General features: G+C 41.5%; 1 protein-coding gene across 2 annotated transcripts in view; it reads left to right on the forward strand.

Annotated features, from left to right (window-relative positions):
* Nucleotides 1-19900, forward strand: part of ZDHHC17 (zinc finger DHHC-type palmitoyltransferase 17) — a 64138-nt gene that overhangs the window by 13417 nt on the left and 30821 nt on the right. For both annotated transcript variants that reach the window (XM_060191349.1, XM_060191350.1), the window contains exons 2-6: nucleotides 4858-4961; nucleotides 8380-8502; nucleotides 11014-11091; nucleotides 12277-12421; nucleotides 19780-19844. In XM_060191349.1, the coding sequence (XP_060047332.1) occupies nucleotides 4858-4961; nucleotides 8380-8502; nucleotides 11014-11091; nucleotides 12277-12421; nucleotides 19780-19844 (515 nt within the window). The remainder of the gene's footprint in view (nucleotides 1-4857; nucleotides 4962-8379; nucleotides 8503-11013; nucleotides 11092-12276; nucleotides 12422-19779; nucleotides 19845-19900) is intronic.

Raw genomic sequence — 19900 nt, forward strand, 5'->3', positions numbered from 1 at the left:
TAATGCAGAAAAGAGTTCTGCCAATATTTTCCTCTAAATATCTGATAGTTTGTGGTCTAACATTCAAGTGCTTGATCCACTTGGAATTTTTTTGTGTGTTTGGTGAAACAGAGTGGTTCAGTTTCATTCTTCTGCATGTTTTAACCCATTTTTTCCAACACCATTTGTTGAAGAGACTCTGCTTTCCCCGTTTAATAGTCTGAGTCCCTTTGTCAAAGATTAGATGTCCATAGGTGTGGGGGCTTACTTCTGGGCTCTCAATTCTATTTCACTGGTCAGTGTGTCTATTCATGTTCCAGTACCAAGCAGTTTTGATGATAATGGCCCTATAATACAATTTGAGATCTGGGAGTGTGATGCCTCCAGTTCTGTTCGTTCTTATCAAGATTGTTTTGGCAATTCTAGGTCTTTTCTGGTTCCAGATAAATATTGGTAGCATTTGTTCTATTCTCTTAAAAAACGTGGTTGGGATCTTGATGGGGATAGCATTAAATTTGTAGATGGCTGTGGGTAGTATATTCTTTTTTTTTTTTTTTAAAGAATTCATATGTTTAATTTCATAAGAGGAAGAAGATTAGAGAACTGCTCAGCTCTGGTATATAATGGTGCCTGAGTCTGAACCAAGGGCATGCAAGTTCTGTGCTCTACCCCTGAAACATGTCCTATAACTATAAAGATACTTTCTGTGTATTCATTTTGATGCAGTCAAATGCTGATGTTAATTCTTCCAACCCACGAACATGGAATATTTTTCCACTTCTTTGTGTCTTTTTCAATTTCCTTGAGTAATGACTCATAATTTTCAGTATACAAGTCTTTCACTTCTTTGGTTAGGTGTATTCTTAGATATTTTATTGTTTTTGTTGCTATAGTAAAAGGAATTGATTTCTGGATTTCAACTTCTTCTAACTTAGTGTTTGCATAGAGGAATGCCACTGACCTTTGAATGTTAATTTTGTAGCCTGACACCTTACTGTATTGCCTGATGATTTCCAAAAGCTTCTTGCTGGATTACTAAGGTTTTACTATGTGTACTATCATCTCATCTGCAAATAGGGAAAGTTTGACTTCTCTTCCAATTCGTATCCCTTTAGATCCTTGCTCCTGCCTGATTGCTATGGCAAGAACTTCCAACACTATGTTGAATAGTAATGGTGATAGTGGGCATCCCTGTCTAGTACCTGATCTGAGGGGAAATGCTTCCAGTTTTTCACCATTGAGTATGATGTTGGCTGTAGGTTTGCTATATATAGACTCCACTATCTTCAGGAATTTTCCATCTATTCCCTAAACACAATTTTTTGTAGCATTTTGATCATTAAAGGATGTTGTATTTTGTGAAAGGTTTTCTCTGAATCTGTTGATATGACCATGTGGTTTTTGCTTGCTTTCATTGATGTGATGGATCACGTTGATTGATTTATGTATATTAAACCAACCTTGCATCCCTGGGATAAACCCCACTTGGTCATGATGAACAATCTTTTTAATATACTACTGTATTCGGTTGGCTAGAATTTTTGTAAGTTTATAGGTATCTAGGAAATCATCCATTTTTTCCAGGTTCTCTAGCTTGGTGACATTTCATAGAAGCCTCGCATGATATGTTGAATTTCTGTGGTGTCTGTTGTGATATCTCCTCTTTCATTTACAATCCAATTTATTTGAGTCTTCTCACTTTTTTTGTTTTGTGAGTCCGGCTAAAGGTTTGTCGATTTTGTTCACTCTTTCGAAGAACCAACATTTACTTTTGTTGATCTTTTGTGTGGTTTTCTTATTCTCAATGTTATTTATTTCTGCCCTAACTTTAGTGATTTCTGTCCTTCTGGTTGCTTTAGAGTTCCTTTGTTGTTGTTCTTCTTCTTCTAGGTCTTTAAGATGTGCAATCAGGCTGTTTATTTGTGCTTTTTCTTGTTTCCTAATGTGTGCTTGTATGGCTATGGACTTCCCTCTCAGTACTGCCTTAGCTGTGTCCCAAATATTTTGATAGCTTGTGTCTTCATTTTCATTGAACTCTCCAAACATTTTGATTTCTTCCTTGATTTCCTCTTTGACTCAGTAGTTGTTAAGGAGTGTACTGTTGAGCTTCCACATTTTGGGACTCTTAATAATCTTTTGTTGATTGTTAAATGTTAGTTTAATTCCACTGTGGTCTGAGAAGATGCCTGGGATGATTTTAATGCTCTTGAATTTGCTGATGCAGTCTTTGTGGCCTAACATATGGTCTATCCTTGAGAATGACCCATGTGGACTTGAATAAAATGTATTCTAGTTTCTTGGGATGAATGAGTCTGAAAATGTCCAATAGTTCTAGTTTATCTATCTCCTCATTTAGCTCCCTTATGTCTTTATTGATTTTCTGCCTTGATGATCTGTCAAGTTGAGAGAGTGGGGTGTTGAAATCCCCTACTATGACTGTGTTGCTGTTAATATATTGCTATAGCTCTTTCAGTAGATGTTTGATGTATTTAGATGGCTTCTCATTGGGTACATCGATGTTAATAACTGTTAAGTCCTCTTGATTGATCCTCTGAGCATTAAGTAATGTCCATCCCTATCTTTTTAAATTTTATTTATTTTAAAGTATCGTGTCAGTTATGAGAATAGCTGTTCCTGCCCTTTTTTTGTGGGCCATTGGCTTGTTTGATAGTTTTCTATCCTTTCACTTTGAGTCCATTTGTCTTGTTGAGTTAGGTGGGCCTCCTGTGACAGCATATTGTTGAGTTGTGTTTTCTGATCCATCTTCCTACTCTGTGCCCTTTAATAGGTGGATTCAGGCCATTGACATTTATTGATATCAAAGATTGAAGGTATTTTAATGCCATTCTTGTAGATTTTTAGAGTGTTCTGATAGATGACATGTTTATGGTGGTCTGTTTATAGGAGACCTTTCAGAACTTCTTTCAGGGCAGGTTTGGTGATAGTTGATTCTTTCAGCTGTTGCTTGTTTGAGAAAGTTTTTGTGCCTCCATCTAGTCTGAATGACAGGGGGCTCGAACAGGGATCCTTACACTGGTCCTTGCGCTTTGTGCCATGTGCGCTTAACCCATTGTGCTACTGCCCAACTCCATAGCTTCTTTTTTTTTTACTTATTTTTTTTTTATTATTGGGGAATTAATGTTTTACACTCAACAGTAAGTACAATAGTTTGTACATGCATAACATTCCCCAGTTTCCCATATAACAATACAACCCCCACTAGGTCCTCTGAATCCTTCTTGGACCGCCAATTCCAGTTCAGGTTCTACTTCTGTTTTCTGATCTTGTTTTTCAACTTCTGTCTGAGAGTGAGATCATCCCATATTCATTCTTCTGTTTCTGACTTATTTCACTCAACATGATCTTTTTCAAGGTCCATCCAAGACTGGCTGAAAACGGTGAAGTCACCATTTTTTACAGCTGAGTAGTATTCCATTGTGTATCTAGACCACAACTTGCTCAGCCACTCATCTGTTGTTGGACACCTGGGTTGCTTCCAGGTTTTGGCTATTACAAATTGTGCTGCCAAGAACATATGTGTACACAGATCTTTTTGGATCGATGCCTTGGGTTCCTTAGGATATATCACCAGGAGAGGAATAGCAGGGTCATAGGGTAGGTCCATTTCTAGCCTTTGGAGAGTTCTCCAGACTGTTCTCCACAGAGGTTGGACCAATTGACATTCCCACCAACAGTGTAGGAGGGTTCCTTTGACCCCACACCCTCTCCAGCATTTGCTGCTGTTACCTTTTCTGATGTATGCCATTCTCAAAGGAGTGAAGTGGTATCTTGTTGTTGTCTTTATTTGCATTTCTCTGACAGTCAGAGACTTGGAGCATTTTTTCATGTGTTTCTCGGCCTTTTGGATCTCTTCTTTGGTGAATATTCTGTCTGTTTCCTCCCCCAATTTTTGGATGGGGTTATTTGTTTTCTTGTTGTGGAGTTTGGCAAGCTCTTTATGTATTTTGGTTATTAGCCTCTTGTCTGATGTATGGCATGTAACGATCTTCTCCCATTCTGTGAGGGGTCTCTTGGTTTGGGTAGTGGTTTCTTTTGCTGTGCAGAAGCTTTTTAATTTGATGTAGTCCCATAGGTTTATGCTTGCCTTAGTCTTCTTTGTAACTGGATTCGTTTCATTGAAGATGTCTTTAAAATTTATGCGGAAAAGAGTTCTGTCAATATTTTCTTCTAAGTATCTGATAGTTTGTGGTCTAACATCCAAGTCCTTGATCTACTTGGAATTTACTTTTGTATTTGGTGAAATATAGTGGTTCAGTTTCATTCTTCTGCATGTTTCAACCCATTGTTTCCAACACCATTTGTTGAAGAGCCTCTGCTTTTCCCATTTAATAGTCTGAGCCCCTTTGTCAAAGATTAGATGTCCATAGGTGTGGGGCTTTCTTTTTTTTTTAAATTTTTAAAAAATTATTATCTTTATTTATTGGCTAGACAGCTGGGAGTGGTAGAGAGGGAGAGAGACAGAGACACCTACAACACTGCTTCGCCGCTCACAAAGCTTTCCCACTGCAGGTGGGGACCAGGGGCTCGAGCCCAGGTCCCTGTGCACTGTAACGGGCATCAACCAGGTGCACTAGCACCCGGCCCCGAGTGCAGCTTCTCCTGTCCGTGTGCTTGGGTGTCAGCATCCTCTCAACTCGTTTCTTTTCTTTTCTTTTTTTTTTTTTTTTTAATTATTGTTGTGTGCACCATAGAAACTGTTTAGACCTGCTTTTTCTCTAAGGACTGCAGCATAAGTAGACCCAAATCATTTCCATCATTAGTGTTTTCTTCCAGTAACCTGAAAAGTCGTGGTGAAATATGAAATGTTTGTGTTCTTATTGTCTCAGTTCTTGCCTTTGTGATTCTTCTATTTCATAGGAAATCAAACCCCAGAGTCATTATAACCATGGATATGGTGAAGCCCTTGGACGGAAAGCTCACATCGATGATTACAGCACATGGGACATTGTGAAGGCCACCCAGTAAGCTCTTTTGATATTTGTATATTTAAAATTTTATTATTATTATTTATTTTCCCTTTTGTTGCCCTAGTTTTGTTGTTGTTGATGTCGTCATTGTAGGATAGGACAGAGAGAAATGGAGAGAGGAGAGGAAGACAGAGAGGGGGAAGAGAAAGACAGACACCTGCAGACCTGCTTCACTGCCTGTGAAGTGACTCCCCTGCAGGTGGGGAGCCGGGGGGTTGGAACCGGTCCTTGAGCTTTGCACCATATGCGCTTCACCTGCTGTGCTACTTCCCGACTCCCGATATTTGTATTTTAAGTGAAATTTGATCACACTTTGTTCTCCTTAATATCAGTTCTAATACCCTGGGAAAAATGAATCAGTCTCTTAAATAAGCAAATTCATTTCTTTCCCGTCATGTACTGAATGCCTATTATCTTTCCCCTTTTTACATTTTATTTGCTGATCCTTCCAGAAGTCTATTATGTCCTAGGGATACTGAGATTCATTATGGAGAAGAGGGAAGAAACAGTGGTATTAAAAGCAGTATTATATTATGTGGGAAGCATAGTGTACCTCCGCTGTTTGCCGCACCTTCAGTTCAGGATTCAAATTAGAAACAGAAGGTAAAATACGTTTGGTCCGTAGCTGCAGAGGGTGTTTGTTCTTGAGTCTTCCTGATCATGTGTGTTTACTTGCAGAAGAGAATGTGCAGTAATAGCTGCCAGACCACTTAATAAACTAAGAATAATTAAGTGTTCTTCTGTCTGCATGAGGCTGAAAGAACTTTTTATTTATTTTTTATTTTTTAACTTTCCTAATTTATTTACTATTGGATAGAGACAGAGAGAAATTGGGACAGGAGGGGGAAATAGAGAGGGAGAGAGATACCTGCAGCCCTGCTTCACCACTTGCAAAGCTTTCCCCCTCCAGGTGGGGACCAGCGGCTTGAACCTGGGTCCTCATGCACTGTCATGTGTGTGCTCAAACCAGGTGCGCCACCGCCTGGCCCCTGATAGAACTTTTTCATAACAGAGGATTGGTTATGTTTTTGACTTCATAGTATTTATGATACAGAATGATGGAATAGTTAACATTACTCAGTGCATACCTCTGGTGACTCTTCCTATAGTTGGGAATTAGGGACTTGAACCTGGGACCCGGGACCTTGAGCATGGTAATGTGCGTTGTTAAACAAAGCTCTCCACCATCCAGCCCCAGAAAATATGTTTTTTCACTGTATTCAGTACTCATCTTTAATGTGTCCAGATCCATATATATTCTTTTTATTTATACACATGCACACATACACGCACATGCCGGTAATATAGTTTAAGATGATCTTATTCCAGGAGAGACCCCTCTGATACATTTTATGCCAGCCCTTTGCAGAAAAGTTTCCCTCTTGCTTGAGCTGTTTGTAACATTCTGTCTTTGTCTTTGATCTCTGACATTTCAATTATTATGTGCTTCGGTGAGCTTAGGTTTGGATTTAGGAGAGGAAGATGTCTGGGCCTAATAAATATTTGATGAGAGAATTTATGGTGCTTTCTTTTTTTTTTTTTCTTCTTTTCCTCCTCCAGGGTTATTGCTGGGCTCGGTGCCTGCACCATGAATCCACCGCTCCTGGAGGCCATTTTTTTCCCCCCTTTTGTTGCCCTTGTTGTAGCTTCGTTGTGGTTATTATTATTGCCCTTGTTGACGCAATTCGTTGTTGGATAGGACAGAGAGAAATGGAGAGAGGAGGGGAAGACAGAGAAGGGGAGAGAAAGATAGACACCTGCAGACCTGCTTCACCGCCTGTGAAGCGATTCCCCTGCAGGTGGGGAGCCGGGGGGCTCGAACCGGGATCCTTAATGCCGGTCCCTGTGCTTTGCGCCACATGCGCTTAACCCACTGCGCCACCGCCCGACCCCCTGGTGCTTTCTTTAGACCATGCTGCTAGGTTGCCAAGCCTGTTAGGCCTAAGTCTAATCACAGAGGACTATTGGGTACTTTCACTTTGAGGTGTGTATTTGTCCCTAACTGATGGAGACAGGAACACATGCACACAGTACCATCAGCTGGAGCCTCTATTTAGGATTGGTAACTTTGTTAGAAAAAGCACCAGCTGAAATGGAACTGGATAGTCCCATGCCTTAGGGAGGATCTCACCAGGTTAAAGGAGTTGGAGGGCGACCTCTCAGGCTTGGTGTCTCTGGAGACAGTCCGTAGCCCAAAGGCAGTGGTAGCATGACTTGGCAACATGACTGTCCATGTTGATTTAGTTGAAACCAACAGAGATGGTATAACAGGGTAAGGGGTCAGGAGAAGAGACCTTAAGGAATACAAGCAAAATCCTAGAGGTCCTAGGACAAGAAGAAATGTGGATTTCAAAGAGAGTCCTTTTCCATTCTGTTTGCTTCTCTGAAGACCCAGGCCTAGGCCCAGGGGTCTGTGTTAGAGGGGCCTGGCCGTTGGTCAGTGGTTCTTAGTTACTAGTGCCTGTGACGATTGTGGTGCTGTTCAGCCACCAGCACACTCGAGATTGCAGGCATGTGACAGACCGACGGAGAGTGTGTGGTGAATGAAGCCCTGCTCTCAGGCTACTGTGCAGGCCGAGTTCCCATAAGGCTGCTTCCAGGCTGCACCTGCAGTCCCTATGTGGGCTAGGAGCTCTTAGTTCTCTTTTCCACTGTTGACATGTTGGGGGCACAGAGTTGCGAGAGGAGCCCCAGCAATAACCCTGGAGGAAAGAAAAAAAAAAAAAAAGAACTTAGTGTCTCGGTCACTTGAGCTTCTCTCTTCCAGGCCCTTTCCATCCCACCCCCACATAGCATGTTCTGCTCGCTTTCGGGAATACCCGGACTGTAGTCATTAAACTCTTGGGGCTTATTGGACATTCTTTCTCTTTGGTGATCTTCTAAGTCATTCATATGCCCTCTGTTAATTATCTTTTGTTGACTTAATGGCTTTTAATGTAACTGTATGCATTTTTTAAAGATTTATTTGTTCATTTATGAGAGGGAGAGCAGAAGGGGCAGAGCCCCAAGGCGTCACCCTGGCACACGTGCTGCTGAGGTCTTGGCATAGGACTTCATGCTTGAGGGTCACACATCTTACCTGTTGTGCCACCTCTTAGGCCACTGTATATATTCCCAGAAACCGCCTTGAGTGTCCTGTGGAATAAAGTTTTCATTCTGCTCTCATTTTCTCTGCCATCTTATGGAGGTATTGCATAGTTATGAATAAGGTATTGAATCTAAAGCTATAAAATGGAGTAGTAAAAAACCTCTGGAAATAACTGATAATAAAAAAATAACCACTTTATGTTGATAACTGCACTTCAGGTTCCAGGTTTCAGGATGAGCTGTCATTTTCTTCTGGAATGGTCATTTTCAGCATTGTGCTTCCTGGCAGAACAGTCTCACATCTGTCTTTTCTTTTCTTTTCAAGGTATGGAATATACGAACGCTGTCGAGAATTGGTAGAAGCTGGTTATGATGTGCGGCAGCCAGACAAAGAAAATGTCACACTGCTCCACTGGGCTGCCATCAACAACAGAATAGATTTAGTCAAGTACGTGCTTTCAAGCCATTTGTGTCTTTAAAAATAGAGATCTTTATGTACCTTGTACCTTCTGTCCCCTGAAAACTTGTGCTTTTAGCATATGTTGGATGCATGTTATGTGTAAGGTTCTGTGCTGAGTTTTTCCCATGCATATTTCTTTTAGTCTTACTTCTTTAACTCTTATGTGTGTGTGTGTGTGTGTGTGTGCGGGGGGGGGGGGGGGATGACTCCTGTTTTTCTTATGTGGAACCAAGCAGAAAGAGGTTGAAATATGCTGCCAGTTGGCATGCGACTGAAAAAAGTTAGAGACTTGAGAGTCGGGTGGTAGCGCAGTGGGTTAAGCGTACGTAGCACAAAGCGCAAAAAGCAGTGTAAGGATTCCGGTTCGAGCCCCCCAGCTCCCCACCTGCAGGGGAGTCATTTCACAAGCAGTGAGGCAGGTCTGCAATAGTCTAACTTTCTCTCCCCCCTCTGTCTTCCCCACCTCTCTCCATTTCTCTCTGTCCTATCCAACAATGACAACATCAGTAACAACAACAATAATAAGTACAACAATAAAACAGCAAGAGCAACAAAAGGAATAAATAAATATTTCTAAAAATCTGGTTTAGTGATCTCTGGTAATTTGGACAGGAGTTATCTAGGTAAAGACACACAATGAAATGAATCGTTTATAGATGGATGTGACAAATAATGATAGGGATGCAAAGTAAAAGAAACTGCCCTCTGATTCTTAAAGAAAGAACAGTCAAGCAATAACTAAGCCAAACTCTGTGAGCCGCCTCTCCCAAGGATATAGCATTTCTTTCTATTTTATTTGTTCATCCCCCCCCCCCTTTGTGCACTTCTTTAATGAGGTTTATTTTGTTTGTTACATACAGTAGGGTTTCACATGAGAAAGAGAGAAACCAAAACACCTCTCTGGCCCATGTGGTGCCTGAGATTGAGCCAGGAAAGTCCGGCCGGGCGAGTCCATTGTTCTGCACTGGAGGTGCTTTCCTTCCCCAGCTGCTCCTTCTTGCAGTTGTAACTTCCCTTCTCCTGATTCTGTTTTCATTTGCTGGAAAATTCATTGTGAAGGATTATTTGTTTGTTTATTTCTTTTTACCAGAGCACCGCTCAGGTTTGGTCTACGGTGGTGTAAGGATTGAACCTCGGACTTTGGATCTTCAGGCTTGAGAGTCTCTGCACAGCTGTTATGCTGTCTACCCCTACCCCACACATTTTTTAAATAAAAACAATCCTTTGGGGAGTCGGGCGGTAGCACAGCGGGTTAAGTGCAGGTGGCGCAAAGCACAAGGACCTGGGTAAGGATCCCAGTTCCAGCCCTTGGCTCCCCACCTGCAGGGTGTCACTTTACAAGCGGTGAAGCAGGTCTGCAGGTGTCTCTTTCTCTCCCCCCATCTGTCTTCCCCTCCTCTCTCCATTTATCTCTGTCCTATCCAACAATGACACATCAATAACAACAACAATAACTACAGCAATAAAACAAGGGCAACAAAAGGAAATAAATAAAAAAAAATCCTTTGTACTATTAATGATTTAACATTGCTCTCCAGAACTGTTGGGCATCATGGTGTGTGATTTTATGCCACATTCACTACCAAAGGTCTTTACTCCCTTCCATTCCGTCTTATAACCACTATTTTTCACAGACTTTAGGAGAAAGTCTCCTGGTTGTTGTTTTTCAGGCTTGTTTACTTTAGTTACCAATATCCCACACATGAATGAATGAAATTTTCATCTCTTTCTACTTATTCCACCAAGCATAATCATCTCCCATTCTAGCCATTTTGTCCGGATACACTCTGATCTGTATAAGTTGCCAAGAAATATGTTCTTTTCACTTTATTTGATCACCTGGCAAGAAGCTTTGAGGTTTATCCATATTTCAGTGATGATAAACAATGTAGTTTGTTGTTAAAATTCGTAGGCTCTAGCTGGGCAGGTTGGCCTCGGCCGGCTAGCTTCACGGTGATGAACAGAGACGCGGAGACAACGGCTGGGCAGGGCAGCTGTATTTCTTTATTCAGGAACAACGATTCACAAACTAAGACAAACTAATCACCAAACAGAACTCTGCTGTCTCTTTGCGGCGGCGCAAGCACTCTCTCTTTTACTCTGGAACTCAGGAACCCTCTCCCTTACTCTCGAACTCAGAAACTCTCGCCCTCTCGCACTCTCGAACTCCGGAACTCAGGAACTCTGTCTCTGGGGAACTCAGGAACTCTCGGACTCCGGAACCCTCTCCCAGGGTCCCTTGGGGCGGGGCCAAGCAGGCCCGCGAAATTAACAGGACTCATCCAATTCTCTTGGAGGGGGAGGGCTAGAACAGGCCAATGTAAAGCATACGACAGTAGTTGTAAATGACAGGGCTGTGTGTATCCATTCAAATCAGTGTTTTTTGTTTTTTTTTTCCTCTTGCTTAGGAGTGTCACCTAATGTCTTAAAATTGAAAATTTTCTAAATTATTAAAATACATATATATTTATTTTATTTTATTATTTTTTATTTTTACAGATACTATATTTCGAAAGGTGCTATTGTGGATCAACTTGGAGGAGACTTAAATTCAACTCCATTGCACTGGGCCACAAGGTTGAAATTTGCCTCTGTATTTTCTTTTCTGCTGATTTCCCTATTATTTTGTACCTAACAATGTGCAGAGACTCATGTACCAACAACTGTCCTGTAGACTGTTATTTCCCTAGTAAAATGGTTTGAAAAAAGGAATATCTTAATGTAAGTGGGGAACCTTACTTTCCCATTAATTTTTATAGTCAGTCTATACTAGTGCATCATGTCCGGTTCTACCTGCATTGGAAGTAAAGTTTGTTTGTCTAAAGAGTCCTTCAGGAATTACTTAGGCTGCTGTTAGCCTAGTTTGTGTTACTTTTCAATTAAACTTTGGATTTACAAATATATTGTTTTTGTAGTCAGTATGTATTTACAATTTAAGAAGTTATCCAGTTCATGGAATGATTAAAATCATATCATTTCCCACCTGCAGGGGAGTCGCTTAACAAGTGGTGAAGCAGGTCTGCAGGTGTCTGTCTTTCTCTCCCTCTCTGTCTCCCCCTCCTCTCTCAATTTCTCTCTGTCCTATCCAACAACGACTACAATAATAAAACAAGGGCAACAAAAGGAATAAATAAATATTTTTTAAAAAGAAAGGAAAGGTCATATCATTTACTGGGATTGATAGAATGTAGTGACTTTATTAATGCGCTCATAGAAGTTAAGAAAATCCCCATAAAATTTCAAAGGTTGTTAGTCCAGTTAAGATTTAAGAACAGTGGTCAGGAAGGTGGCGCAGTGGATAAAGCATTGGACTCTCAAGTATGAGGTGCTGAGTTCAGTCCCTGGCAGCACATGTACCAGAGTGACGTCTGGTTCTTTGTTTCTCTCCTTCTGTCTTTCTCACAAGGGCTGGCATAATAACTCACTGGGTAGTGTGCTGCTTTGCCATGTTCATGACCCCAGTTTGAACCCAGCCCCTGCCTCTTTGAAGGATGTTTTGGTGCTCAGATGTCTTCCTTTTCCCTCTGTAGCCCTGTCTCGCTCTTTTTTATCTCGAAAAAAAGTCAGCCCAAGGCAGTGAGGCCCCAGAGAGCACACAAAAGGGAAAAAAAAAAAAAAGTCTTTAAGAGCCATTAATGTGTCCTGACATTTCAGTTTTTTATAATTCTTTTGAAGACCATGTACTCTTTTTTCCACTGCCTTGTTTAATAAAGATCTTTCTGGAGTGCTGTATACCTGAGTGTTTATTCTCTTATGTTTTAGACAAGGCCATCTATCCATGGTTGTGCAACTAATGAAATATGGTGCCGATCCTTCACTAATTGATGGAGAAGGCTGTAGCTGCATTCATCTGGCCGCTCAGTTTGGACATACCTCCATTGTTGCTTATCTCATAGCAAAAGGACAGGTAAAAGTCACCTGTGTGGATTAAAGAAGATGTTTCTTTGTGGTTTGAACGTCTAACATCATTAATGTTAGAAGTGTAGCAAGCTGGTGACATAAAATGGTATTTTTCTGATGGATAAGACTATATACATACATATATTTATTTATATTTTGAAGTAGTTATTGACAAATGTTGAAAGATAACCGTGAGCCTGATAATAATCTGTTAAATTGGTTATGCTATCTCTCTCTTTCTCTCTCTCTCTCTCTCTCTCTCTCTTGCCTTCAGGGGTATCACTGGGGCTTGGTGTTGGCACTGCAAATCCTTTGCTCCTGGCGGCCATTTGTATGCAATTGAGAAGGGCATGGGAGATAGATCGATAGATAGATACCTGCAGACCTGCTTCACCAATTATGAAGCATCCCTGCTGCAGGTGGGGAACTGGGGCTTGAACCTGGGTCCTTGCTCCTAGAGCTATGTGAGCTAGGTGATCCACCACTCGGACCCCATTATGTTATCTCTGAAAGGAATGAAGATGAATCTATAAAAGTAAGGGAGAAATTTAGCTGTATTATCCCCTCAGCTATGTCCTTTGACTGTATAATCTGAATCCATCTAAACTTTTTTTGGCTGTTTTAGATGAAGTATCTCTTGAAGGTGATCATTTCAGGTTAGTTTCTATTGTATAAAATAATACTACTTTTTGAATGTCAGGATACTGTCACAAAACTATTTTCCATGGTATAGGTAGTTCTTAATTTTCCTCAATTTGCAGTGACTATAAATCGCATCACATGCTGTTGTAATAAATGTATTTTGTTGAAATTGATGTCACCCTGCTTTCTGCTCATGTGTGTTTGGTGGTAGCACTCAAAACACTAATTTTATTAAGGATCTCACCATAAGAGTAAGAAAGATGATTTTGATTTACTGCTGTTAACATCGATGTTATTGCTTTAACTTTGAGTAGTATTCTGCGAATCCTAGAAGGTATCTGCTGACAGCCATTGTCAAGCAGTGACAATTCTGTGGTGAAGCTGGGGCAGAGAGGCATAGGCCAGGCCCGTATTTGCTGCACGGGTTTTCTGTCCATATGGCAATTGTTCCCGAGTCCCAAGGACTTGAGGACAACACTGGCTTTTATTACTTCTCACAGTTCTCTGGGTTAACCGTTCTTTTTGGCTGCCTTGTTTCTTTGTGACTGAGAGCTGTGATTATCTGGGGCCTCAAGTCACCTGGGCTGGATGACTCACTAACATCCATGCCTTGCACCTTGAGGGGATTGGCTGGAAGCACCGCCCACCCGCCAGTCCGCCCACCTGCAGTGTCTGCACAGGCCGCTAGGTCTTCAAGTGTTCTCAGAACTTCTCCACAATACCTCTCCACAAGGTCTCTTCAGCAAGGGCAACTGCACTCCTTCCAGGGATACTCGGGGCTCCCCAAAGGACAAAGGCAGACGACAGTGGTTTCTGTCTGGCAAGCGCCAGGTCTTGGCCCAGCAGCGTTTCTGCATCAGGTGCAGTGGATGTTCATTATGGGAGAAGAAGGGCTTGAGCTGAGGGCTGTTGGGCTCACTTGTGGACAAGGGGCTTTGCTCCCAGTGTCTTCTGGGCTGGAGGCTGAAGCAGCAGCTCTGTTCTAGCACATGGCAGTGAGCCCTATCAGCCAGACACGGCATGGCAATATGCATGCATTTCTTGTTTGCTTTTCACTGGGAAAGAAAAGTGGCCTGTATTATTTTGAGTTTTCATTAGTCTTTGTTGTTGTTGTTAACTTATTGATGTTAGAGTTTTTCTGATTTCAATCATTTTTTAACTCTGACATAGTGTGTAGACTGTAGTTTTCTCCCCTCAACTTCATTATCAGTTTACTGCAGGCGTCTTGTTCTGCAGGGTTGTTATTGTCATGAGGGTATTATTTCCCTAAGACATGAGGCTGTTCTTAAAGGTTAGGGATTTCTCTCCCTGTTATATTACCTTTTATGCAGCAAGTTCATCATGATGACGAATGTTTGACATACAGTTTTCTTCTTATGTTTCACAAGGCTCTAACATAACAGAGGAGTGTAACTTAGAAAATGACGTTCCAGGAATTGGGCAGTAGTGCAGTGGGTTAAGCGCATGTGACGCAAAGCACAAGGACCGGCATAAGGACCCCGGTTCAAGCCCCCGGCTCCCCACCTGCAGGGAGTCGCTTCACAGGCGGTGAAGCAGGTCTGCGGGTATCTATCTTTCTCTCCCCCTCTCTGTCTTCCCCTCCTCTCTCCATTTCTCTCTGTCATATCTAACATGACGACATCAATAACAACAACAATAAAAAAAGAACAAGGACAACAAAAGGGAAAATAAATAATATAAAAAAAAAAAAAAAAGATGTCCCGTGGTCTGGGAGTTGGTGCAGTGGATAAAGCATTGGACTCTCAAGCATGAGGTCCTGAGTTCAATCCCTGGTAGCACATGTGCCGAAGTGATGCCTGCGTCTTTCTCTCTCCTCCTATGTTTCTCATTAATAAATAAAATTAAAATGAAAGGAAGAAAATGATGTCCCTCCCACCGCTGAGATGACTTCCTTCAATAGTCTAGCCTGTGATTTTTCTCTTCATGGTCCTCATGTCACTGCTGCACGAGACTTGGCTGCATTTTCAGTCTTACTGTACTCCTTCTCCCTCATTTCTGTGAAGCAAAAGCTTTCCCTTTCACACCTGGAAAAGTGCTGTGGTGTGTGTATTTGTAGATGCTATTTAATATATTGCTTAAGGAAAAAAAAAAAAACCTACAAAACACTTCCATGTGTGTATATGTCATACTTTGGGGCCCAAGTCCCAGGCCTCTGTAACTGTGTGGGGTCTCTACCTGGATGCCTCTCTTGGTCACCTGCTTCTCCCTCCCTCCCTCAGCTCTCACCATGGACAACTCTGATGTGCAGTGACCTTAGGGTTCTTCTTTGGCCATGCTGTTTCTTCTTGGTAACCGGTTTCCGGTTTCCTTCAACAGCTGTGCAGTTCTGTCTCGAATCAATTGTCTCCTCAGGTTTTATCAGTTCTAATTTATGCCCAATTATTAGCAATATAACAGTTCATGTTCCTTTTTTTTTCTTCCCTGTTTTTCAGTCAGTGATGTCTTTCTTGCTGTAAACTTTGTTCTGATACAGTTACACTGTATCACTTGATTTTAAAAAATATTTATTCCTTTTGTTGCCCTTGTTGTTTTATTGTTGTTGTTATTGATGCTGTCATTGTTGGATAGAACAGAAAGAAATGGAGAGAGGAGGGGAAGCCAAAGAGGGGGAGAGAAAGACACTTGCAGACCTGCTTCACCACCTGTGAAGCGACTCCCCTGCAGGTGGTGAGCCAGGGGCTCGAACTGGGATCCTATGCGGGTCCTTGTGCTTCGGGCTACATGTGCTTAACCTGCTGTGCTACTGCCTGACTCCCTATCACTAGATTTTTTTTTTTCAGCTTTAAATGTATTTTTTGACTCATAGCTATTATAGACACTCATAGTACTTTCTTTTATTTATTTATTTTAAATTTATTTCTTTATTGGGGAATTAATGTTTTACATTCAACAGTAAATACAATAGTTTGTTCACGCATAACATTCCCCAGTTTCCCATTTAACAATACAACCCCCACTATGTCATTTATCATCCTTCATGGATCTGTATTCTCCCCACCCACCCATCCCAGAGTCTTACTTTGGTGCGATATGCCAATTCCATTTCAGGTTCCACTTGTGTTTTCATTTCTGATCTTGTTTTTCAACTTCTGTCTGAGAGTGAGATCATCTCATATTCATCCTTCTGTTTCTGACTTATTTCACATAACATGAATTTTTCAAGGTCCATCCAAGATCGGCTAAAAACAGTGAAGTCATCATTTTTTACAGCTGAGTAGTATTCCATTGTGTATGTAGACCACAACTTGCTCAGCCACTCATCTGTTGTTGGACACCTGGGTTGCTTCCAGGTTTTGGCTATTACAAATTGTGCTGCCAAGAACATATGTGTACACAGATCTTTTTGGATGGATGTGTTGGGTTCCTTAGGATATATCACCAGGAGAGGAATTGCAGGGTCATAGGGTAGGTCCATTTCTAGCCTTTGGAGAGTTCTCCAGACTGTTCTCCACAGAGGTTGGACCAATTGACATTCCCACCAGTAGTGTAGGAGGGTTCCTTTGACCCTACACCCTCTCCAGCATTTGCTGCTGTTACCTTTTCTGATGTATGACATTCTCACAGGAGTGAAGTGATATCTCGTTGTTGTCTTTATTTGCATTTCTCTGACAATCAGAGACTTTCTTTTCTTTTTACCCATTCTCTCCCCTCCTTTTTGTTAATACCAATTTTACATTTTTAGGGCATTTAACATTTCCAGTCTGTCATTCTAGTCTTCACAATGACTTCATTTTAGTTATCTGGTGAAATATAGTCAGTGCTCACTACCGATTCTTTTGAATGATTTTCAGGAAGAAAAGGGAAAAGGGAAAATGCTAAAGTTTTGGAGCCCTGTTGAACATGGAATTATGATAAGCTTTTGATCTGTGCTTATTAATTCTTCCTAATAGAGAATACCTATACGTTCAGGCTGAACTTGGGAAAGAATGTCACATTTTAAATTCCAAACCAAAGAGAGAAAAGGTTGAATTTTATTTTTCTTTTAGTAATCTAGACATGTGGCATGATTTTACATTTTGATTTTGATAGTTTCAATACTAGTCACTTTTAAAAAACTTATGAAAAGTCTCAGAACTCAGAAGAATAAATTTATAAATAAGGATTCACATGTTTTAGGTGACATCAGATTTGGTTGAAATTTGTTGAAGGCAGGACAGTGCGGAAAGTAAATTAGTTATAGGCCTCAGTTCTCATGTAAGAAAAGAGAAAGCCTTTTACTTCCTTAGAGAAGCTATGTTTAAGATCAGCGTGTATTTTAGGAATATTGAGTGAGGCTACAAAAGATGTTTCCAACAGCACTTAAAAATAAATCCATAGATGAATTTGTAATGGGTAAAGCATCATATTTGACCGTAGCATTCATGGCTAGAGGCAGAAACTGTTGCTGTCCAAGAGTCTGTTCTGTGTTCCACTTTGTCAAAGACAGTGACTCTCAGCCTAGATTTTTGCCTCAGTCCTGTTGGCTAGTGTTCTCATGTGAGACATGAGAACACAAGACGGGCTTCCAGGGGACTGAAGGCTGCAGAGACACAGGAAGCGTTTCGCAGTGTTTGCATGACAACTGTCCTCTCTCCACTCACTCATGCTGAGTAGCACAACTGCTGGAACTGCTGGCGTGATGGAATCCCAGAACAGGGAAGTGGGCGGAGGAAGATGAAGCGACTTATTATTTATTGATGTGCTTTATATATGATGTGCTTTATATATGATTTCATTTATAAACCTGTAACTTGTGGCCATGTGGTGGCGCACCTGGTTGAGCGCACATGTTACAGTTAGGTTCGAGCCTCTGGTCCCCACCTGCAGGGGGAAAGCTTCATGAGTGGTGAAGCGGGGCTGTAGGTGTCTCTCCCCCTCTCTATCTCCCCCTACCCCTCTCAATTTCTGGCTGTCTCTCTGCAACAAATTAATAAAGATAACATTAAAAATTTGTTTAGGGGCCAGATAGCGGTGCACCTAGTTGAGTCACATGTTACAATGTTTAAGGACCCGGGTTCGAGCCCCTGATCCCCACCTGCAGGGGGAAAGCTTTACCAGTGGTGAAGCAGTGTTGCAGGTGTCTCTCTGTCTCTCTTCTTCTCTGTCAACCCTTCCCTCTCAATTTCTGGCTGTCTCTAGTCAACAAATAAATAAAAATAATGGCAAAAAAATTTAACTAAAAAAAAAATCCATAACTTAAACCCCCATATTGGAAGAATGAGTTTCAGTTTAGAGAAAGTAATTTTGCTAGTCTTCTATATCTTCTGAGGGTGGAGACAGAAATTATAACTGCTTAATTAATCCTTTCTTAAATAAAAAAAAAAATAAAAATAAAAAAGAAATTATAACTGCCTGTCTTATTTGCCTAGGGGAGGAGAACAACGTGTCTCTTCCTTTAACATAGATTTTGCCATCATTGACTCTGTTGGGCACCAATGACACCAAAAGGAATTAACAGGATTTTGATCCTCTGGGCCTGGGTGGTGGTGCACCTGGTGAAGCTCACACATTACAGTGTACAAGGACTCGGGTTCAAGCCCCAGGTCCCCACCTGCAGGGGGAAAGCTTCATGAGTGGTGAAGCAGGGCTGCAGGTGTTTTTTCTTTTTCCCTCTCTCTCTCTCTCTCTATCTATCTCTCTCTCCCTCCCTCTCTATTTCCCCCCTTCCTTCTCAATTTCTCTCTGTCTCTATCCAATAAAATAGGGGAAAGAAGGGGGGGGGGGGGTTGGTGGTTAGTGGCTGTCGGCACCGAGCTGTAGCCATAACCCTGGTGGCAATAAAGGGCATGGGGTGTGGTGGTAGCTGGAGGGCAGAATCAGGGAAGGAAGGGGTAGAGAGACACAGTAACCATGATTCAGTACATGATTTAGGAATGGTTTTGGGAGTCTTCTTTCTGTGTATTGAGGTAAATACCGCACATTTCTGAAACTAGAATGGTAGCGTCTCTCTTGAGAGAAAAGAACAGAGGCGGGCGTGTATTTGTGGCGGGGCTGGGAGAAGAGACACCTCAGTTGGTGGGCTGGCAGCTCTCCAGTCAGTGCCTGAAAGTGAAAATGAGCAGTTCAGGCACCTTAGTTCAAGTTGTGGAGGTAATGAGTTATTACCAAAGTAATGAGTTAAAAGAGGTGAGAATAGTGCGACTGACGGAGAGAGCTGCTTTTTCACATTGTTTTTTTCCCACACCAAGTCCCGTCTTATTTCATTCAGAAGGTGCACATGACAGTCCAAGGCAAAGGAATCGAGCGCCCTTGGCAATCTTTGTTTTGCGATGCCTAGAAAGGAGCAGGGCTTCAGCATTCCCTCCAGCCAGGAATTCCTGTTCTTTTTCAGAGGCTTATGTAATTTACCTGACTATGTATTTGAAAGGTAGATCAAGAGTAAGCCAGATCCTGTAAATTCAGAACATTGAAAAGACTGATGAAAGCATCTCAGAAAGGGAAAAATGTAAGCGCATGCGTTAAATACACAGTAGATACGTGCTAGATGGGGACCCGTTGAATGCATATTGAAGGCATTTCAGTTAGAGGTGTGCACGCTACTTAAGATAGTTTCATTTGAAAGTTAGAAAAGAAAAAAGTCTAGTCGCCAAGTTATACTGCTCAATTTGCATTTTATTGGTTTTCCCTATGATGTGTAAAGTGGATTTTTTTTTTTCAAGTAAATTTGTTAGGAATTTAGCGATTTTTACCTTCTGACTTCCCCCCCCCCTTTTCCTGTATTAGGATGTAGATATGATGGATCAGAATGGAATGACACCTCTGATGTGGGCCGCTTACAGGACACATAGGTATGCAGCCGTTGCAATATGTTCACTGAGATAATTCTTCACATAATAAAATATAT

The sequence above is a fragment of the Erinaceus europaeus genome, chromosome 5 (assembly GCF_950295315.1).
Source record: "Erinaceus europaeus chromosome 5, mEriEur2.1, whole genome shotgun sequence".
In the NCBI taxonomy this organism is placed as follows: domain Eukaryota; kingdom Metazoa; phylum Chordata; class Mammalia; order Eulipotyphla; family Erinaceidae; genus Erinaceus; species Erinaceus europaeus.